This window comes from Tamandua tetradactyla, chromosome 6 (genome assembly GCF_023851605.1).
Source record: "Tamandua tetradactyla isolate mTamTet1 chromosome 6, mTamTet1.pri, whole genome shotgun sequence".
Taxonomy (NCBI): Eukaryota; Metazoa; Chordata; class Mammalia; order Pilosa; family Myrmecophagidae; genus Tamandua; species Tamandua tetradactyla.
In genome coordinates, this window is record NC_135332.1 from 135,382,379 (window position 1) to 135,404,435 (window position 22,057).

General features: G+C 37.7%; 1 protein-coding gene across 13 annotated transcripts in view; it reads right to left on the reverse strand.

Moving 5' to 3' along the window:
* RUNX1T1 (RUNX1 partner transcriptional co-repressor 1) overlaps window positions 1–22,057 on the reverse strand; it is a 134,694-nt gene that overhangs the window by 48,671 nt on the left and 63,966 nt on the right. For 10 of the 13 annotated variants that reach the window (XR_013178338.1, XM_077167185.1, XM_077167183.1 and 7 more), the window contains 2 exons: window positions 5,025–5,162; window positions 2,696–2,937 (listed from right to left, as the gene is read on the reverse strand). Coding sequence is in view for 12 of the 13 variants with exons in the window: in XM_077167185.1 (XP_077023300.1) it covers window positions 2,696–2,937; window positions 5,025–5,162 (380 nt within the window). In the remaining variant the exon portion in view is untranslated. Of the gene's footprint in view, window positions 1–2,695; window positions 2,938–5,024; window positions 5,163–13,145; window positions 13,320–13,728; window positions 13,860–14,211; window positions 15,488–22,057 lie in introns of those variants that run through there. The other 3 variants (XM_077167190.1, XM_077167189.1, XM_077167194.1) reach the window with 3 other exon arrangements.

Consider the following 22,057-nt stretch of genomic DNA (forward strand, 5'->3'; position numbering starts at 1 on the left):
TTGTAGAAAAGATCATATATTTTCTAGTTTGTTATACCACTCACCTCTAAAAGTTCTATCTGAAAATAAGACACATTAAATATGGCCCTTTGAGAATAATGTGAATGGATATTAGCATAGTTTAATTGTCAGAGAAGTCTCTGCAATTATGAAGAACCATCTAATACTGTATGGAAAACAAACACACTTGGATGTATTTAAAAACACAGCAGATCACTTCAAGGGCCAGAGCCAAGTGTCCAAATCTCTCAATTCACCCCACAGCTCACGGCAGTAACTCAGAGTGAATAGCAAAATTGGTTAGTGTGTTACGAAGCCAAAGCAGACGTCTGAGCTTTCTCTGAGTCAATGAGTTGTACAGGGGGTGAAAAAAATTATCAAAGATATTCCATTTATCCTGCAGGTAACATGTACTGCTGAATGACAGAGACTATACAAAATGACAAACTCACTCCTAACCCCGCCCCACACAAATAAGCCCACAATACTCAGGGTTTGTATTCTACAACGGGCAATGCGTACTGATACAAACATCTATTTAACAGACAATCAACTTATTGGAAAAGCACTGAAGAAATTAAACTTATTTTGATTCATTTTCCTCAGTCCTTAGACAGAATTACAACTGTAACTTCAGTTTCAACTTCTAATTCTTACATTTAAGGATAAGTTTCATGGCAAGGAGTCATCTTGATGCCTGACAAAATTGGGATATTTGTGACCTAACATCATTAGAACAATGCTCCAGCTACTTTTTGTGCTGTTCCTTTTTCTTTTATGATAAAGTGTGGGAGCACCAAGTTTAAGCTTTTCATACCCCTAAACTCAAAACATCTTCTTCACATGAGACAATGAATGAACACCAATTTCCTAACTAAAATAATAAAGGGCAGCAGACTAATTTCTGGTCTTTTTTTTCCCCCTACAGCTTCTTTGACAAAAGACAGTTTTCTTAACCCTAAATAACAGCATAAAGCATCATACTTTCCACCTGGTTTGAAATCATAGGCCCACAACTACCAGTACTGCGCCCTTGTATAACTTCCTTAATCTCTTTTACCCCATATATAAAAAGCATATAAAATTACTAGTAGGTTCCAAGAAATCAATAAAATGGCATATGTAAAAACTTGTAGTCAGGGGCTCAAAAGAAAAGTCCACTGTCCACTCATTCATTCATTAACAAATATTCACTGCCTGCCTGTTATATGCAAGGCACTAATTAATGTCTTCCCCTAACTTTTCACTTTTCTTAGTAGGGTTTTAAGTACCCTAAAAAATAAACAATTTCACTCAAAAATACGCCATTTAATATGTGGAGAAATATACATAAAGCTAGTGAGTCTTGGTACATTTTAATTTATGTAAATCACTGTTAATAAAGGACATAAATATTCATAAGGTAATTTTCACAAAACCATTTTTTACTAAATACAACATATTCACCACTCCCTTGATACAATTATAGCTTTGGATTTATTTTGTGGTTCTTTGGTCTAATTTATTTACATATTGAAAATCCTATTATGTAAAACTCAAGAATGAATAAGAAGGAAAAGATAAGTGACTAACAAATGTATCTAAAGTAGGCTGACAAGCTTCTGTCCCATTTTCATCCAAAAAAATCACCGTCTTGTCCCTGGATGTGTACAAGGTAAAGTTAATGGTGTGTGGAAAATGTGAAAGCTTTTTGATCTGGGAGTGGGGAGAACAGGGAGCTAATTTTAAAAATCAAATTGCAAAATCTCTGTCAAAAGTGAAATATTGTGATTTGAGGAATGTCTGCTACCCTAGTCTCTCACTCAGCTCTTAAATTCTGTATCTTCTTTTGCAAAACATGATAAGTCCATGTAATAGATTTTAAAAAAAGATGATCTGCTTCAAGAAAAAGGAAACTGCTGCCTAGCATCTGAATTTTAACACCCTCATCAGTTGTGAAAATCAAAGGACTGAATATGTGACCCAAAGCTTCTCCATGACTCAGTTTGCTGTGGGAAAATGGCCCTCCTAAAGAATTATGCAGCAAAAATGTGCAGAAAATTACAGTAAATGTCCAAGTGATCTAGAATCCCCCAAAATGATATGTGTATATATGTTCTAAATTCCATGTGATAATGCACAGAACACAGTGTAATGTGCCATAATTAACAGGTAGGTTCTCACGCTAATGATTTAAGTAATACTCCATATTGGAATTGTTTGCTGTTTTTTTTTTAAACGTTACTTGCCTTAAAATGAAAAATAAATGAAAGAATATATTACTTGTTAGTAAATTCTTGTTCCTCTGAGCCGCCGATAAAAATTCCCCCAAGCTGGTAAGTAAAAACGAGCACCCAATAGATTAGGCGATGGTGAACATAACAACACCTACCATGGGGTGTGTCATTGCTGAAAGCCATCCACCATCAGCCATACGGACAGTCTATTCATTGGATTCAGTGTGCATATAAATATGACCAAGATAATAATACATTTGTATAACCGTAATTTTAGTGGTCAAATAGTAAAAGAAGCCACGGTGGAATTGAAAACGTGGCTGCGATAGAATCCATCAGACTAGCACACACTCTCCCAATGTAGAACTTAACACAGTTCTTAGAACAAAAGAGTTGTGAGAATGGGGTCTGTCCCTGCGAATCCCCCTACACACAACCCCTTACCCCAGAAGAAACCTGGGTTGCTTTCCGTTGCTTACCACCAGTCCTAGTACCAGGGTGCGGACTCTCTCTCCTATCTCCGGTGAGATGTCATTGCCAAACTGCTGCAGGGTGGTAAGGAACCGCTTCAGCTTACTGAGCTGTCTGGCGCCGCAGGCTGGGGGCAGCTGCTGATTAGCCAGAGAAGACGAGGAAGAAGAAGAGGGCCCGTTGCTAAAGCCGTTGGGCGGCGAGGGGGCGCCGTTCAAGGCTGTGGGTGAATGGCTCGTGCCATTCGTTACTATCCAGGGCGCAAAATGAGAAAGAGAAAAAATAAAACTTACAAAGACAGCACACACAAGGACATTACAATCAAGCTTCCTTCCCTTTAAATGGGCTCAGCTGTGTAATTTTTAAAATGTCGGACTTTTTGTAAAATGCCTTGACTTCACAGGGTCGGACCCTCTATGATTAAGTGGGTGTACTCTTCACACTGCCTGATGGTACTGTGCACAGAAGCTGATGGCAACGGGCATCTCCCGTCACCCTGGGACAGCGCTGCCTCCCATGTGCACATATGCCAACCACCTGAAATGTCTCAAACGCAGAACAAACAGCATTGGGATGTCAGCCTTTTGTCACAGGCTTCTATCAGCCTAACAGGACTACTCCTTTCTAAACTGTTCTCCTAGAGAAAGTGTACGTTTGGTGGACACTAAATTTATCACTGAACATTTTTAATCATGTTTTGTACACACAACTGACAGCTGTGTTTATAGAAATAGGGCTTTCAAGATTTAACCTTATACCACCCAATTAGAAGGCTATTTCTCCCCCACATTTTTCCTAACCACTTCTTTGGGAAAATGCAAATTTTATGTAAGGAGCCAAAATGAATACGGTATTGATCAAGGAGTTATTTCAAGAAATTACAAGGAGACATTCCCATTCAACCAACAGCATGTATTGATAGTATCCGAGCACATTTATTTCTGATGAAATGTGGTTGAATATCAAGATAATAATCCGCAAGAACCAGGCTAGAAAAATCTGCACATTTCTCATTAAAGAAAATGTTGATTTTATCGTATTTAAATCAATTAATTTGACAAACTGGTCTTCATTAAACCCATCATTTTAACATAATTTTGATGAAACTATTTCCAACAATAGTTTGAGTATGTTTTAAGTATGCTATTATTCTTAAACGTTTCATTTCAAGATAATAAAATGGTTCTCTTTTCCCAAATGAAGTACCAAAGTAACCTGCCAGGAAAAGATAGCCAACCTGGACCTCTTACAAGAGATATAAGCCTATCACCGTAGTTTTGGGTAAAAACAAACCAAACACAAGCAGACTGGGTTACAACCTGGCACTGTCACAGGCTCCTGATCCTCACATGTCTAAATAGGTCTTTTAAATGGCTGTGCAACATTGCATAAACAGCCTGGGATGGGTGTTATGCCCATGCCTTATAGTCTTATGGATCTATTTTTGTCTGCTACTTTTCATTCATATGCATTTCATGCCACATGATTTGTAAATAGTATTATCTGCAACAGAAAACATTTATTAGTTCCACAAATCCTTGATGACACTTTTAACCAGGACTCTGAGATTGACTAAAAGCTGTCCCCTCTATCCCTCCTGGAATATGCTGGAAAGAAAGGGAAATTCCTATTCTGTCAGAATGTTCTGTCCTTTCCTTAGATGACACAGAAAGCAACACACTCCACTGATTCAGAACACTGGGCTTGAGCCAAGCTGGAATGGAGCAAAGGTTCAACACAAGTCTGACAGGTCCAAGACAAGTAAGATTCTACTTATTTCAGAAAGTTTTCTGTAGGAGACTGCTATATACAATAACAACCTTTTGACTTAAGAGCGCTAGATTTTAATAATATTTGTAAGATTTGAAATAGAAGTGGTGCTAGAAAATCAAAAGTAACCTGGAACAAATTATACCATATTTCCACGCTCTAAGTCAAACTGAACAAACTAAAAGCGCTCTACATTAAGTCAAATTAAAAGGTAAAGTAGTAACAACTGGAGTTCCCGGCCAAATGCAGTCTTCTTCATTTGCTACCATCACAGCAGACAATAATTTTGAAGCATAATGAAAAGGAAAGCAAATATTGGCATTCAGACAAATTATACCCATGATGCTTCTGTGCTCAGTCCCTATCTACTCACTGTCAAATAAACTAATCATTTTGGGGTGGTGGGGCTTCATTTTTGCCCAATACATTGATACCGAATCTCATCTTTCCTTGATTCTCACTGATAGAAATAAAATTTAAATTTCAAAACCCAAATAGATCCCGGGTTTCAGCACAAAAAAAAGAAAAAAAAAAGCCTAAATAGAAAATCCAGAAATAGCTACTCACACGTTGTGGGCGTAAATGAACTGGTTCTCGGGGCTCCTTGCGTGGTGGGGGGCGGTGGCATAGTGGGAGGAGTCAGCCTAGATTGCGTCTTCACATCCACAGGTGAGTCTGGCATCGTGGAGTGCTTCTCAGTACGATCTGCAGGATGCCACCAGGAACAGGTTATTTTATTCCTTAAGCACCTCAGTTTTTAAAGTGGGATTTATCTTTTTTAAAAGCACGGGAACAGAAGAAATGCAACATCTTCTATCAATAAAATATGTTTATCTACTGAAGTTTAAATCAGGATTTTATCATCCAAACCCCACTTAAGAAGGTGTAGCACAGATGGTAGCACCTCATTTGTAACTGGGTTATATTATATTCTATTGTTATTTCTGGCTTGGGCAGATGCTACCTTGATTCTGTTAGAGGCAACAGCACAACTTCCCGGGAAACTGAAGCCAACATTAACAAGAAGTAGAAAATAGATGAGGAAGTAGGATGGTAATGAACTCCCTCATGACAGCTCAGAAATAACAAAAACCTGAAGCTCCGTTATGCAGGTGTTTGACAGGAGAAGGAGCCAGCTCTTTGTGACTATTTTTCCATAACACCTGCTGTTCCCCTTCCCTGCTTTGTTTTCTCGTCTATTAGATGAAGCAAGTAGTATCTCCCGGCCACATCCCCCACTTCAATCTTTTCTGCCCTGTTTTAAAAAATCATCACTACATAAATGTCATATTCACACAACGAAGTTAAGCTATTTTTTTTTCACTTAGAATTCTTGAGTTTATATTTCACCTCTTTAAAAACATGAGAATAATATTTCAGTTAATAATCTCAGGCAAAATAAGAAAGGCCCTAAAAGAACTGAAGACCCTATCACTTTTTCATGAAGTATGTATGTGACAGATGAGAAGAAATTTCCTGATGATTCAATAATTAACATTTGAATTTCAAGCACTGTTTCCTACCAAATAAACTTTTCCCTGGAACTTTGAACTTTTTTTCCTCCCTGTAATTTACTTATCAAAGCAACTGTTCTCTAGTGAAAATCAGACCTTATGTTTTAGTTTTTTAGAACCAATTTTCTACAAATGTGTGTGTGTGCATGCACGTGCAAAGACACAAAGGTTTTGCGGAGCCTCTTGAAGCCTTACGTGTAGATATTTCAAATGTAAAATAACACAGATTAATCAAGAACATCCCTTTTAAAATATTCAAACTATAGTGGGAAATTCTCAAAATTACTTCAAAATCATTTATTAAAAGAAAATGTAAAGCCCAAATTACCACCATCACAACGGTAAATCTACCTCACCTTGGTTCAAAGCAATTTCATAAGACTTGGATTGCCATAAAATACAACATTTGGAACTTGAAATAGTGTTGATACTGTATTAGTGAAGATGCAATAGAGAAACGAAAATCATTACCATTCCAATAAGAGCCGTGTCCCATGACAGTCTACTTAACAGTGTCAGAGTTTCTATTTCTTAATCTTTACTGCTCCCTGAATAACAAGGAACACCCTTATAGGTGAGCATAAGTGGTATCAATGAAATGATGGTAAAGACACATGGAGAGAGCTTTTCTATCTTTATCTTTATTGTCAAAAAGCATTTCTTTATATTGCAACACCAGACCATTTAACAACTAGTATCGTAACTCACTTATCTAGATAAACATAGCAGCCAGGCAAGCTTACATCTGTTTCTTCAAGAGTTAAATTCATCGCACATTCTACTCACCTCAACCAACCTCAGCAACAAGGGAATAAATAGCTTTCCGCTTATATTGCAGCTGAGGGAAGAGGTACAGCAGCAAATACAAGTCTCCCTAAATAAAGGCAAATATTTCTGTCATGCCAAGGAAGGAAGGATAAAGGGAGACTTGCCAGAGTCGGCTGGGAGATAACAGTGGGAACTGCTGGTCCATCTGGTTTTCATTCTGCTAACACTCATGCTGAACTGTTAGAGAAGGCAGTCCAGAGCCACAGATTTAAAGCACGTGGTTACACAGACAGAGAAAGGAAGAGCACGAGGGGGATGGGGGAAGGAGAATAAAGAAAAAGTAAATAAAGCAATAGAAAGAAAATAGAGGAGGGCAAAGAACAAAACGGGGACAAAAGCAACTCGGGGGGTGGGGGGTGGGGAGAGTTACCCTCAACAGTTCTGTTTACCCCAGCAGCTAAAAGCTGAACTTTACAAAAGATGGGCACACGCACAACCCATGCCTATTTACCTTTATAGAATTAATGAGCTTAAACTTTAAAACACATCTTAACCCAGTTTCTCTTTATTGCTTTTTAAATAGTCCACATTAAGAAAAAAAGGACCGAACTACAAAGTTGACAATGTGCTCCACCTTCAAAATGGTTAATGTAATCTTTGTATTTTAGTCTATTTTCTTCTGCCTCAATTTTAGATGTAATATCGTCATAACTTTGATTTGAAAATTTTTCACATACCTGTTTTGGTCCACATTTGTAGCATGATTCCTCTCCAGAAGAACTTAACATTAAATATGATAGTAAATGTAGAGAAAGGAATTTTTTAATTCTTGAAAAGTTACAGTAAAATTAGGGACAATAACTTTTGAACCAAAGCATGGCAAAACAACAACAACAACAAAAAAAAACCTCACTGTTTCTAACAGGAATATATACCTTATAATTGGAAAATATGTATGTATACACATCTTTAGGATTTTGACATTAGCCAAATTTCTGAGATGGTTAGCTTCACTCTGATCAAATGGAGTTTCAACCCAAAGGTCCTACAAACTTAAGACAAAATGAGACCATATGTAACTCATTCTGTACTGTTCAATGCAATCAATTCAGGATGGAGATAGATGGTGAAATAATGGGCCAGCCCTAATCCATACACATACAAAAACTCTCTGGAGCACAGAGATTTAAGATAAATTCAGAAAATGTGTTTCAAGTATGCTGAGCTCTGTTGCATTTGTTTTGGATTATTTAAAAAAAAAAAAAAGACAATATTTTGAAATATATATTCTTGAAAATTTTATAGCAAACAGCCAGAGCTATGATTTAACTACAGAAGCATTTTTTACTCTAATTCAAATTAGAGGATATGGTAAAATTAACATTAAGTTATAACATTTTTAATGTCATTTTTTACATTCATGAAAATTATCCTGTTCTTGTACATAATTTCTATTTTTAGTTGCCATAGGGGAATGCTAATATATACTGAAAGACTAACACAAAATAATAAAAACCAAAAAATGGGGGGTGGGAGGGGAGTACGGGGAAGAAAGCAAAGCAATCTCTAACAGGCCAGGTGGGAAAGCAGGTATAATCAGAAGGGCTGACTTTACTTCTACTGTCACTTCAAGGGATAATCTTCCCTACATGGTAACATTTCAACTCGCATGGAAAAAATCCAGCACATATGTATCAAGGATGACTGATACATGGGAGAAAATGTGGCATATATAAATGCATAACTGATACCACTTCAATACCCAATTCGATGTCAGAGCCTTCTAGAAGCAGTATGTTTTCCATTTCCTTTTATTTACTTATTTTTTAAGTAAAAAGGAAAGGTATGACATAATCTGCCATGGCACTTATTTTACTTTTGGTTAGTTCAAATAGTTCCAGATGTGTTTTTAAGGTATGAAGAATTAATAGGCATTCTACATTTCCCTTGTTTACATACCGCTCTAAAGACGATTAATATAAAATGAGTGTAAATTCAGAATCAATAAGGGTTACATCTTTTTCTATCAGAATTCATCTTATCAGTTAGATTTTTATTTCACTGGAAAAGATGGCAAATGTAGTTTGACAATAAAGTCAGTAAAGTCTCCAGTGTCTGGGTATGAGTTGTTACAAGAGGAGACAGCCCGCAGTTAGAGCCGACATGGTTACTCCTGCCCTCTGCCCAGCCTCCACAACGCTACCATCTGATGAGCAGTTCTGGAAGTGTCCATTCCTGCTCAGAACTCTTTGACATGCCTGGGAAATAAAAGTCAAATGCTAATATTTTGAGCAAGATGGAATGACACGGTGAAGGGATATTTGGCATAACAGGAGAGCTTTCAATTTAAGAGGACTGGTTTCAAATGCTGACTCTTAACCATTAGAAATGAACACTCAGGCAGGTTAGTTATCCTGAGTCTCAGTCCTTCATATGAAACATTTTGTCAATCTGAAACTATAGTGTACCCCAAAAAAGCCAAGTTCTTTAATCCTCATTCAATGTTATTGGGTGGGATCTCTCTGACTAAGTTGTTTTCATGGACCTGTAATCCACCTAATTGTGGGTGGGACCTTCTGATTAGGTGGGTTCCATGGAGATGTGTCTCCACTAGAGTCCTCTAAGAGAGAACCATTTTGGAAAAAGCTTCAGACCCCACAGAGCCAGAGATCTTTGGAAATGTAGAAAGGAATTGCCTCTGGGGAAGTCATTTAAAGAATTCAGGAGAGGGTGGGCCATGGTGGCTCAGCAGGCTGAGTTCTTGCCTGCCATGCTGGAGACCCGGTTCAATTCCCGGTGCCTGCCCATGCAAAAATAAAAAAAATAATAAAAAAAAAAGAACCCAGGAGAGAAAGCTAGTAGATGCTGCCACGTGCCTTCCTAGCTGAGAGAGAAACCTCTGAACATCACTGGCTTTTTCTTGAGTCAAAGTATTTTTCCCTGGATGCTTTAGTTTGGATATTTTTCTGGTCTTAGAACTGTAAACTTGCAACTTAATACATTCCCTTTATAAAAGTCAACTCATTTCTAGTATATTAAATTCCAGCTGCTTTAGCAAACTGAAACACATCTCACAGAGACGTGGTAGGAGATAAAATGAGATAATGTTGTAAAGCCCTAACACAATCTAGTCATATTCATATATGGTCTAATCATATTAGGCACCAATAAGTATCAGCTCCATTCTCCTGTGTCTTCCTCTGCATGATCCATCCTCAGTTTTATCACCGACACCTTTCCCTCAAGTCTACACTCCCTCCATACAGAGTCCCTTGGTATTCCCTGGCTTCTCTGCATTTTCTTTTTCATACTGTTTCCTTCACCAAGAATAACCCATGTGATCTTGCATTCTTCACTGCCCTGTATAGATTTCGCATCCTCTTACAGCTTTCCCCAGCTGCCCTGCATTTCTGACGCATTACATTACCTCTGCCTCTCTTTTGGCAGTTATCACTGAATGAAGGCTGGGTATACGGATAACACACCCTAACACGTCAACCAGTAAAATAAGCAATTTGATAGGAAAAAAACATTTTAATTTCTCCTGAAGAAGGCACTTAATAAATATGTACAATCATGGCATTTAAAAGGGCAGTACATTCCTAGCTTTCACAAATCTATTCCCTCTATTACAGTCTGTCCACAGATGTCAATCCCAATCACATAGCAAAATAAAAACAGCACATAAAAATAAATATATATTACATTTATGTAGAATGGAATGTGAGTAATATGGGAAGATATTGGAGATCTGAAATTTAGTTGACCTCTTTGATCAGCTCAGTATGTGGGCTGAACCAAGAGTAATGATCTTATGACATGTGTCTTATCATAGGTGTGTCATGAATTTATATTATTTCTTAAACACAAATCTGATCTTATCTATCCCGATTTAAACTCTTTGGGAGTGTCCTACTAGCCACAGAATAAATTATAAACTTTTTAGCTTGTCACAGACACTGTTGGGTTTCTACTCGATAGTACTTCTCCCCTTCTTCTATGCAGGAAGAGCCCTGATTTTGTTCAGGTACACAACTTTTGCTCACACTTCTTGGAAGTAGATCCTGATCATTTTACATCAATCAGGGTATCACACTCTCCTTATCAGGAGCTGGCTTCAGGGGCAGGTTTTGTGATCCAGTTCTGGACAATGGGACATGAACGGAGGACTATGGAAGAGTTCCTGGGAAAGACTTCCTCACTCTCTAAACAAAGACACTAGGAGAAATACTACCTCTTCTGACAGGGACTGTTGTATTCCTAAGTGGTCCCTTGACTACTACGGGATACCTGTATGGTATCTTGTGATGACATCTTGTGATCATAAGACAAACTTGCTAACAACAAAGCTGACTGCTCAGTAAAAACAGCTGAGCTGCAAGAACCTGGGTCCTTGATAAGGTTTTGAACAGCTAAGTTACCTGACCCAGGCATACCTTTCTTAAGACATCTTTTAAGTGAGTTAAGTTTCACTATTGGCTTAAGACACTGAATTGGGTTTCCTGTTACTTCAAGCTGAAAGCATCCTAGCTGATTGTATATGCACGGCTCTTTAACACTGGGTCTTTACCCCACTAGTTTCTAAGATCAGGCTTCTCATCCACCCCTACTCCTCTCTTACTTCCTGATACAGCCACAACAAATGCAGTCACCATTTGCAGAACACACCAAGCTCTTTCATGCTCCCAGACCTTTTTCTCTGCCTAAAAATGCTCTTCCAATCCAAATTCTGACTTGGACTTGAAGACTAAGTTCAAATCTCCCTTCTTGTAAAAAGACATTTTCTGTGATTCCCCCACAGACATTGCTGCTTTTTCCCTTAAACATTTCTCTAATATTTATGATAGCAAATTAATAAAATGTGTTGTATTTTATTTCTCTCCCAGCCCCATGAGACTATAAGAAAAAACAGGGTCATATCTCATTCATGTTGGGAGGCAGTGTGCAGCAGGAGTTGGACAGGTCAGAGTTTGAATCCTAGAGTTCCACAATGTATATGTTATATGACTGAGCAAATTATAATTTCTTCAAGTTTCAGTTTTCTCATCTTGATAACTGAGTATTTTCTACCTAACAGGAGTCTTGAAAATTCACAGGAAATATGTACAAAAGGTCTAAAAGAGTGCCTGGCACATAGTATGTGCTCAAAACATGCTCCTTCAATTTAATTAACTGTATGGTTGAGGTGTTACTATCTTTTCATCCTATCACGGGTAAAGTTTTGCAGGGTTCCTATGTTAATTATGAAGGAATTAAACAAAATTATCCAGAAGAGTTATTTAATTAAATGACATTTATTGAGGCCAGACACCCTCATCCCTTCTAAGGAAAGGAAAAGGTATAGAAGTACTATATTGAGTTTAAGTGAAAGCTAAAGAGAAAGAAATTATGCACATTTTATTTGTCTTTTGGAACCCGAATGATTTCCTTTTTTTTTTACTAGGGCCAGAGAATGGTATTAGGGAATATTATTCTCATGCCATATATCTCTTCTGTGATTATTCTGATTAGTATTCTCTTTGGATCTTAAGGGTAGATTTTTGGTAGGATGGTCCATTCTCCCTGCTATGTGCTAAGTGGAAAAGGAGTTGGGGCCCACATACTTCCCACCCAAAGTCATTCACCTTCTCCCTCAGACCCCAGCTGTTTTAAAGACAAAATATTCCAATTCAGCAATTCACTTGACCTCACTGGATTTCCTCTTCTTCTCTATAAAATCAAGCATGTTGTGGGAATATACAACACATCGAATCTTGTGGTGGACAATGCCTGTGATTAACTGTACAAAAAAAAATAAAAAAGTTCTTTCTTAACCCAGAACAAATGTATGACACTATTATAATGAGTTCATAGTAGAGGGGTATTTGGGGAAAAAAAATGTACCTATTGCAAATCATAGGGGAGGATTAAATTTCTTTTCTGGAGTAATGAAATGTTCTAAATTTGATCATGGGGATGTATACACAACTATGTGATGATACTGTGAGTCAGTGACTGTATACTTCAGATGATTTCCATGGTGTGTGAATATATCTCAATAAAATTGGATTAAAAAAAAATAAGCATGTTGGGTTACATGACCTCAAGGATCTTTTATTATAAACTCAAATATTCTCTGCTTTCTTTCTATAGATATGGATTATGATCACCACAAACTCAAAAAAACTGCAGAGAGCAAATATCTGACAATAAGGGACCATAAATAAAATAAAATTACTGTGAAAATTGATGATTATAACTAGCCTTCTCTGCTCACGTAAATGTCCATTTCTATGAGGATATATCCACATAGCAATTTCCTCCTATAAAAATCTATTTTCAAATCGTTTTCTACTATCAGATTTAGTTATAAAATAACCCTTCTAATGTCCAGTTGTCCCCCTTTAGTGACTACCAAAATACTCACCAGATTTTCTTTCATAGTCCAGGCTCTTTTTTTTTTTTAAATATTTTTGAGAAATCACACACACATATACAGTCTATACATGGCATGCAATTAATGGCTCACAATGTCATCACACAGTTGTGTATTCATCACCATAATCATTTTTAGAGCATCTGTATCACTCCAGAAAAATAAAAAGAAAAAAACTCATACATCCCACACTTAATCCACCCTCTCATTCCACTAGTATTTCAATCTACCCAATTTTTTTTACCTTTTATCCCTCCCCCCACCCATTATTCACTTTTTATCCTTATTTTTTTCTCATTTGTCCACACCCTGGCTAAAAGGAGCATCAGATACAAGGTTTTCATAATCATACAGTCACACTGTAAAAGTTATATAGTTACACAATCGTGTTCAAGAATCAAGGCTACTGGAACATAGCTCAACAGTTTCAGGTACTCCCTCCAGCCACTCCAAAACACCATAAACTAAAAAAGGGATATCTATATAGTGCATAAGAACAACCTCAACGATAACCTCTCAACTGTTAGAAATTTCTCAGCCACTGAGATTTTATTTTGTCTCATTTCTGTCTTACCCCCATTTTGGTCAAGAAGGCTTTCTCAATCCCATGATACCAGGTCCGAGCTGGTCCCAGGAGTCCTGTCCCAGGATGCCAGGGAATTTGACACTCACATACGAGGAAGGGCAGTGAGTTCACCTGCCAAGCTGGTTTAGAGAGAGAGGCCATATCTGAGCCACAAAAGAGGTTCTCTGGGAGTGACTCTCAGGCATAATTATAAGTAGGCTTAGCTTTTTCTTTGCAGGAATAAGTTTCATAGGGGCAAACCCCAAGATCGAGGGCCCAGTCTATTGAATTAGTTGCCTCCACTGCTTGTGAGAATATGAGGAATTCCCCAAATGGGGAAGTTGAATATTTCCAGTCATTTCTCCCCAGCCCCCCAAGGGGACCTTGCAAATGCTGTTTTATTCACTGCCCAAATTACTCTGATAGCCCAGGTTCTTGAAAGAGTAACTGGTATTCATTTTCTCTGCTTATCCACTTTCTCTATTTCTTCACCTCTTGTACCTCTTCCACATACTTGTAGTGGATACTTATGAGACTGTCTGCTTAGAAAACTTCCCTTCCCATACTGAGAGCTGCCACACCCTCTATTGTGACTATTAACTCAGGAGTCCTGGTATTTATTTCAAAACCCTGTGCCCTAGATACCAACAACTGATCCAGGCACAGACACCTACTCCAACATAGGGAATCTCAGTCCCCAAGACTTTTATATTCAGAACGGAGAAAAGAAAAACAGTCCCACCCAAGAGGTAGAAAACTGTAGTCAGAAGCAATCTGCTGCCCTCCGTGTCTAGAAAGCAGGTCTGCAATGAAAGAAAAGGAAAATAATGGGTAGAGAGGAGCAAGGAAGCAAAATGGTACAAGATTATCCTTATAGTAGCAAAGTACTCATTCTACTGGGTCCCCCGGGTCTAGCTGAGTCCTCTATCTGGCACCCCTGTAACATCTGTCATGGTTCACCACTTCCCCCTTCTGGAAACATTAGGCTTCTGTGATTCTAATACTTCCCTCATTTGTCTTTTGTCTCCGTGGCTATTCCTTCTCAATCTCTTTTAAGGGATTCCCTTTCTCCACCTCCACAATTGTTGGCTTATTTCCCCAAAGTTCCTTAGTATGCCTTCTTCAAATTTCCATCATATACCTTCTTCTCTAGTGACATCATTTAGTTCTGTGATGGTCTTAAAGGGCTTGAGTTTGGGAGACAGAGACTAAGATGTGAATACCATTCAACTCCAGTGATGTGAGAACCAAATCAGATAATATTATTTGTTTGGCCAAATGTCCACCCATGACAAGCACTTTAGAAAGGGCAGCTCTCTTTACACCATGGCCATTAAGTAGATGCCCCTACAATTCCATCTCTAACTTCTCTCCTAAGTTCCAGGCCCGAATACACAGAGTGTAAATAGAGATACAGGATTGTCATAACCAAACTAAATAAATCTTTCCCTTCCTAAAATCAACTTCTCCTACAGGAAATGGCTTTAGTAGCCCAAAACCTTGGTGTAACCAAGATTTTTCACTCTCCTGAACACTTCATTTCCAATCTGCAACCAAACTCAACCCCAAAATTTGTCTTCTCCATCTTCATTACTACAGCCTAAATTCAACCCCACATTATCCATCCTCTCTCACCTAGCCTATTCAATAACTCATGGATTGGACGCCCTTACTTTGCATTATTCATTTCTAATTTATTCTCCAAGTCAAATCCAGTAATTTTTCTACATATGTCAAAGATGTGATGAGAGATATTACTGCCCTCCTCTTAATAATCTTCAAAGACCTTTTATAACCTTAAACGTAAGCCCACAGTCCTTAACAGCACAGAAAGAGCTTTTGACCTTGCTGGCTCCAACAACTGCTCTAGACCCATCTTCATTTCTCCTACCCCACCTCTGACCTCCCTACTGAACATCTGTGGTTCTCCAAAAGCTCCTGAGGACACTCAGACTTTCATACATACTGCATCCTTTTCCTAGAATACTCCTCGCTCTACCAATGCCTGGTTAAATTCATCATTCCTTTAAAACTCCATTCAGTTTCTTGCTTCTGCCAGAAATCCTGTGCTGACAAATCTTTCTTCCCTGGTAGGCCCAGACTGCCCCATGCTACCATCCCACTCTCAGCATTAATCACCCATATTCAGAACCACTTAACTGTTTGTCACTCTCTTCCACCAAGCCGTAATTTACCTGAGGGCCGTGGTGACATCTTATTTGTTTTTATATTCTCCGCACTTAGCACAGTGCCTGACGCATAAAAGGTGCTTAATAAATTTCATATTTCAAATGAATACATATTACCTGCCATAAGCCATGCATATAGCAATAACTTTGAAAATCTAGAACTTTTAAGAGTCATGACAGACTTAAGAGAAAAATCATCTATGTATCTTTTTTCTGTCATCTTAAAGATCCAGTAAGAAAGAATTTCTACATTATGGGATGTAGACAAAGATAAATCCGGGGGGGGGGGGGGGGGTAGGGAACCTCATAAATTATTCAACTCACCAGTTTAAAAACACTTCTTAGTAATCACAATACATTTCCTAAAGACTTTTTAGTACATAAGATCAGAAAATAGGCTTGATAGAGAAACTTCTACATACATGACATGTAATCTCCAAAGACCCCTTTCCTGTATGATAGAATCAGTATAGTCATACACATGCACATTCAAAACAAAGAGAAAAGCATATTATAAACCAAAAACATGCAGGTTTTTCCCCCCATAGTCTATAAGTTTTTGTGTTCCTTTTCTCTGGTTGGTGTGATTATAGGCTACTTTTATTTTCTTCTTCTGTTATTTTCCTCTTTTATTTACAAGTTCTATAATGACTGTATTTCATTTTTACAAGCAAAAAAAAAAAATCCTCAAGGATAATTCACCTAAAATCAGGTGTCAGGCACTATACCAGCACTGTTGATGCTTTATTATTTCATACTAAATCTCACTATAACAGTGTACTGCAAATGGCCCCATTTTACAAAGAATAGACTCAGAAGGGTTCAATAATTTGTCCAAGGTTACAAACTGCACTTAATTCAGGCTTTCTTAGGGTTTAGCATCTAAAACTGATGTTTTTGTTATCCATGATCTGAATATCTGGAATACAGACCACAGTAAGTAAATGCTAAATCTTGCTAACATTACAAAAGAAGTGTGTCTTCCAGTATGGTAGAAATCAGCCACATGTGACTATTGAAATTTAAGCAAATGAAGATGAAACAAACTTTAAAATTTAGTTCTTCAGTCAGATTAGCCACATGTCAAGTACTCAACAGCTATGGCTACACATGGCTGGGGCTACCATATTGGAAATCTCAGTTCTTAAACATTTCTATCATCTTGAAAGTTCAACCAGAGAACATTCTAACAGAATAACTGCCCTGAAACTATGTTGGATGGCAGGAGTCTACGGAGGTGATAAAGCAGCCCAAAAGAGTAAGGGTGGATGGGAGCTGGGCATTTGTTCTCATCTTAAACATCTTCTGTCCCATTCAGATCTTTTATATGTTTTATAGTTTGGGCTTCTGTATATGATTTCATTAAGGTTACGTCGGAAACACTAAAGCTTGAAACTCGATGGCTGAAACACGTGAGCTGTAAGGTAGTGTGGGCCTTAGATACACTTGGTCCAATTAGTTAGTGAATGTCAGGGTTAACAGTGCCAACAAGAACAAAGACAAGGGTTCACTCCTAGAGTGAGCTGTTCAGCAGCTGGTCGGGCATCAGAGCTCACAGACTGAAGATGAACATATTTATACCTTTAAAGGACATGAACTCAGGTTAAGAGGGAAGCCAGGCAAAAGCATAAGGTAAATCTATGCCAATCTAGCACTACTTCTGGAAAAATAACTTCAAAAAATGTTTGGGTTATCTCCATCAAGAATAAAACAACAGGAATCCCCCCTTCTCTTCCTTTGCAACACTAAACCAGCTACCCTATGACACACTGATCTTGTTTAAGGAATGTCTTCCCAACCACAGTGTCAGCTTCATGCAGGCAGAGATTTTTGAGTATTTGTTAACTCCAGCTTCCACAGTATCCAGAAAAGTGCCTGAAATAGTAGACATTTGATAAAGATTTGTTGATTAAATGAATGAATGAATGAAAAAAATCACATGAGTAAAAAAAGCAAGTTCTACCAAGTAGAACCAAATAGAACAGTGTCAACCAAGAGAGCCAGAGGTATAATTGGTAACTCTGAGTCTAACTAGAGTGAGGCAAAGGATGAGAAAAGCAGATAGGTTAAGTACTCAGAGCAGATATCCATTTAAATGGAGGTAGAAATGCTGAGAAATGAAATAGGAGAGAGTACAAACCATGAGAGAGTACTATAAACATTAAAAAGTAGTGATTTTAGCTAGAAAAATCGGTTACTAATTTGATGAAGAATGTAAAGAACTGCTGGTCATATGAATCCTAGAGGGCTCTGGGCATTACCTGTAATTCTAAGTGTGTGAAATGCCGTCCCTCCCACACTGTTATCACCTTTACGCTGATGACTCTCCCTTCCCTTTCTAACTGACACTTTCTGGAGGTAACTCCTGGCAGCTACCAATGCGAATACCAAGGGCCTAGGGTCTTGCTACCCCACTTCAACACTGTAGTTCAATTTTTATCTGCTTTACATGCTGCTTTTCTGTTTAAGATTTCATTTGGGTTAAACAAACAAAAAAAAAAACGGAGAATCTTCTGTTCAAGAAAGAAAGAAAATGTGAAAACTCCTGACATAGGCAAACTAGCAAATGTGTGGTGAATCATTATTATTACAAGTCGGGAAGGAAAAACCAAATTGCCAAAATACACAGAAAAGCAAACCTGCTTGTAGAAAAAGTGGAGGAAAACACAGGCAGCACAAGGGCCCATAAACTGAACCTCGGCATCTATGTAGCAGCAGCCTGTTGTCAAACAGGAGATCGCTTCGGAAGGTGAAAATCCACTAAACAGAGAGCCAACTCTTCTACATTTTTAAGTACAGGAAATTTTTACTCCAGTAAAATATTTGTTTCTAGCCATAACTAAAGAGGGTTATGAGAAGTCTCAGAGCAACTGCTGAAAAGTAGTAGCATATATATCCAGTATGGCCCATTACGATTAGCCTGATAGCAGTTAGTAAATCAAGGCAGAGAAGTGCAAAAGTGCACAGATGCTATGTACCTTCTACAGACCCACAGTGGCAAACTGAATCACAGGCAAGCAAACACTGGAGCTTAAATGAATATTTGTTGAATTTAACTGAAAGCACTCTTGAAAAAAAAATGTACTGTTAGCTTAGGCATCACATTTCAGGCACTGAGAGTTTTCCGGCAGCTGATTGATGCACTCATTTCTGTATTATGGGTATATCTGGAGAGGAAAATCAATAGGCAAGCGGGCAGGAATACTGTATAAGAAAGTCTAGGCAAGAAACAAAACAAGAATGGCGAGATGGGAAGATATTCAGTAGCTATACAATGAATTTTCTATTTAAAAATACAGATTTGGAGGTCAGATATGGGTTAGAAATACAGATTTGGAGCAAACCAAATAATCAACAGACCAAAATAATCCACTCCTTATTTCTCCTTAGAAGGGCTTTCGAAATTTCCTAGTGGCAGAAAAAATAAAATAAATGGTAAAAATAATGACCCACTCTCTCGTATTTCCACTCATTCCCATGGCAATGCGTTTCCACCAACATTCCACCCAAACCACCCCAGAAAGGCATAAGTCTTGGGGTAACCCAAAAGATACTTTGAAGTCTACCTTACTTGACACCTCGGCACCATTCGATCTGTTCTTCCACTTCGTCCTTCTTTTCTTCTGTGCCATCGATTAGCCTAGTTGCCTCTAGAAGCGTCAGTGGATTCTCTTGGACCGTGGCCCCCTCCTTTCCTCAGGACCTCAAATCCTCTTGTTCTAAAGTGACTTCAACTGCTCTGGTCTCAGAGGCAGGTCTTGTTTCCTTAGGAAACACAATGTGCCTGGGATCTCCACTTCCCTCCTGAGGACCAGACCAATGTATCTATTATCTAAAACCACTAGCTTATCAGCTCTACCTGGATATCCCATTGACAGCTATATTTACAGCCAAACCTATCAGCTTTTTTTGAGACTCTGTGCCTCTTTCCATAATCCAATCTCTAGGAATACCATCACTCTCTACCTGGCCAAGCGCAAACACCACAATCAAACTCGACACCGCCTTCTTCACTTTCCTTCCATAGCTCCAAAATCTTATGCATTCCACCTTTAAGATCCACCTTGAGTTTACCTCTGCCTGGGCTTTGGAACCTACAGGGGCTCTGAACTGTTTCAGTACCCCCAGGGCCTCTTTGCTCTAATCCCCTCCTACTTCTGAGGCAACCATATTTCTAAAATGTCAATCTGACCAAATCTGCATATAATCTTCTTAAAATCCTTCTATCATCACAAAAGCTGCACAGGATAAAGGATGAGGATTTTTATCTTTTCAACTCTCTATCTCCAGTGCCTAAACATAAGGATTTTGCAAAAGTAGGTCCTTAATTAGTTTACTGTGCTAAACCATCTAAAAAGAAAACTTAAACATTGTCAAGAAGTTAATTCTACCTCCATTAACGCTATTCCAGTCAAAATACCAATAGATTTTTTCCAGAATTTTACAAATATTTTAATAGTTAATCTGAAATAAAAATGAAAATAGCCAAGAAAAATTTGAAAATGAAGCACAATGAGGAGATTCAGTATAACATATATTGAAATGCACCATAAAACTAATTTGAACAATATGCTACTAGAACAGAAATAGCCCACCAGTATAACAGAATAAAAATTGAAACTAAAAAGCATTAAAAAAGTATAGTTCAGAAATAGATAAATATTTATCTAAGATTTTAGTATATGATAAAAATGATCTCTAATATTAGTGAGAAAAAGATAGGCAAACTCAACAGACTTTCCTAGGAACTACTGGACAACTACTTGGAAATAAACAAAGCCAAATTTCAGACCATTTAATCAAATTAATTCATTTCTGCATGAATATAAACTTTAATATAAAAATGAAAAAAATGCTAGTCACTTAAGTACATATGGATGAGGAAAGAGATGCTAACCATAAGACAGGGAGAATCAATAAAAGAACACATTACATTTGAATACAGCAAAATGTACCATAATTAAAGAGCAAGTGATAAACTGTGAAAACAATGGCATCCTTGATATAGAAAAAGCTCTATCAATTCAATAATTAAAAGCTGAACAGCCCTATTGAACAAAAAGTTGGAAAAGAGTGGGAATAAGAAATGTGCAAAAGAAGTACAAATGAATTGGAAAAATGGGGGGGGTCAACTCCACTAGTATTTTTTTTTCTTTTAATTAAAATCAAGATACTATTTTTCATCTAACAGACTGACAGTTTGCTTTTTTTTCCAATGGCAATATGATATTAGTTACAGTGTAAACTGGCACTTTAATTCATATACTCTTGTAAAATGATACCAATTTTCTTGTAGGGCAGATAGAGGCAATATATATCAATTGCCTCTAAATTGTACATATCCTTTAATATACCAATCCCACTCTTCAGAGATTATTTTAAATAAACAACATCATCTGTGCAAAGATGTTTACAATGAGGAAAAATTGGTAACAACCTTAACTGTCCAACAATGGAGACCTGGCAATTCAAATTATAGTAGAATCATACAATGAAAAATACCAACTTAAGTATTTATTTACACGGAAAAAACACTGAAACAAACTTGGGATGGAGGTGGGGGTTACAGAGTAGCATGCTTTACAGAATCTGGGTGGGCCACGGTGGCTCAACAGGCAGAGTTCTCACCTACCATGCCAGAGACCTGGGTTCGATTTCTGGTGTCTGCCCATGTTAAAAAATATATATATATATATATATATTTATGTGTATCTGAGGGGATGTGTATGTGTGTTGGTATGTGTAAACAAAAGTCTGGAAGGACATCTATATAAAGGACAGAGACCAGATTAGTAAGAATGGCTAACTCTTACATCAGTGGTTCACAAGACGGCAGAGCTTTCAAATACACTACCAGTCATGTGAACTATCTTTTTCTTTTAGTTATTATAAACACAAAAATGTTTGCTCAGTTTTAATGTTAAGTTTAAACAATTCACCTTACAACATCTCTGAAATTCAGATGAGCACTACAAAACCATGGGGTCAGAGCACTGTGCCATGCTTAGTGACAGCAGTTTTCTTCCTGGTGAGGGAGTCATAAAATAACCATGTACCTCTAAATCAATTTAGGCAAAACATAGCATACCTGGATTTTTTTTTTCTTAGAAATGAAACTATCTGTGAAAAAAACTGAATGAAGAATGTAC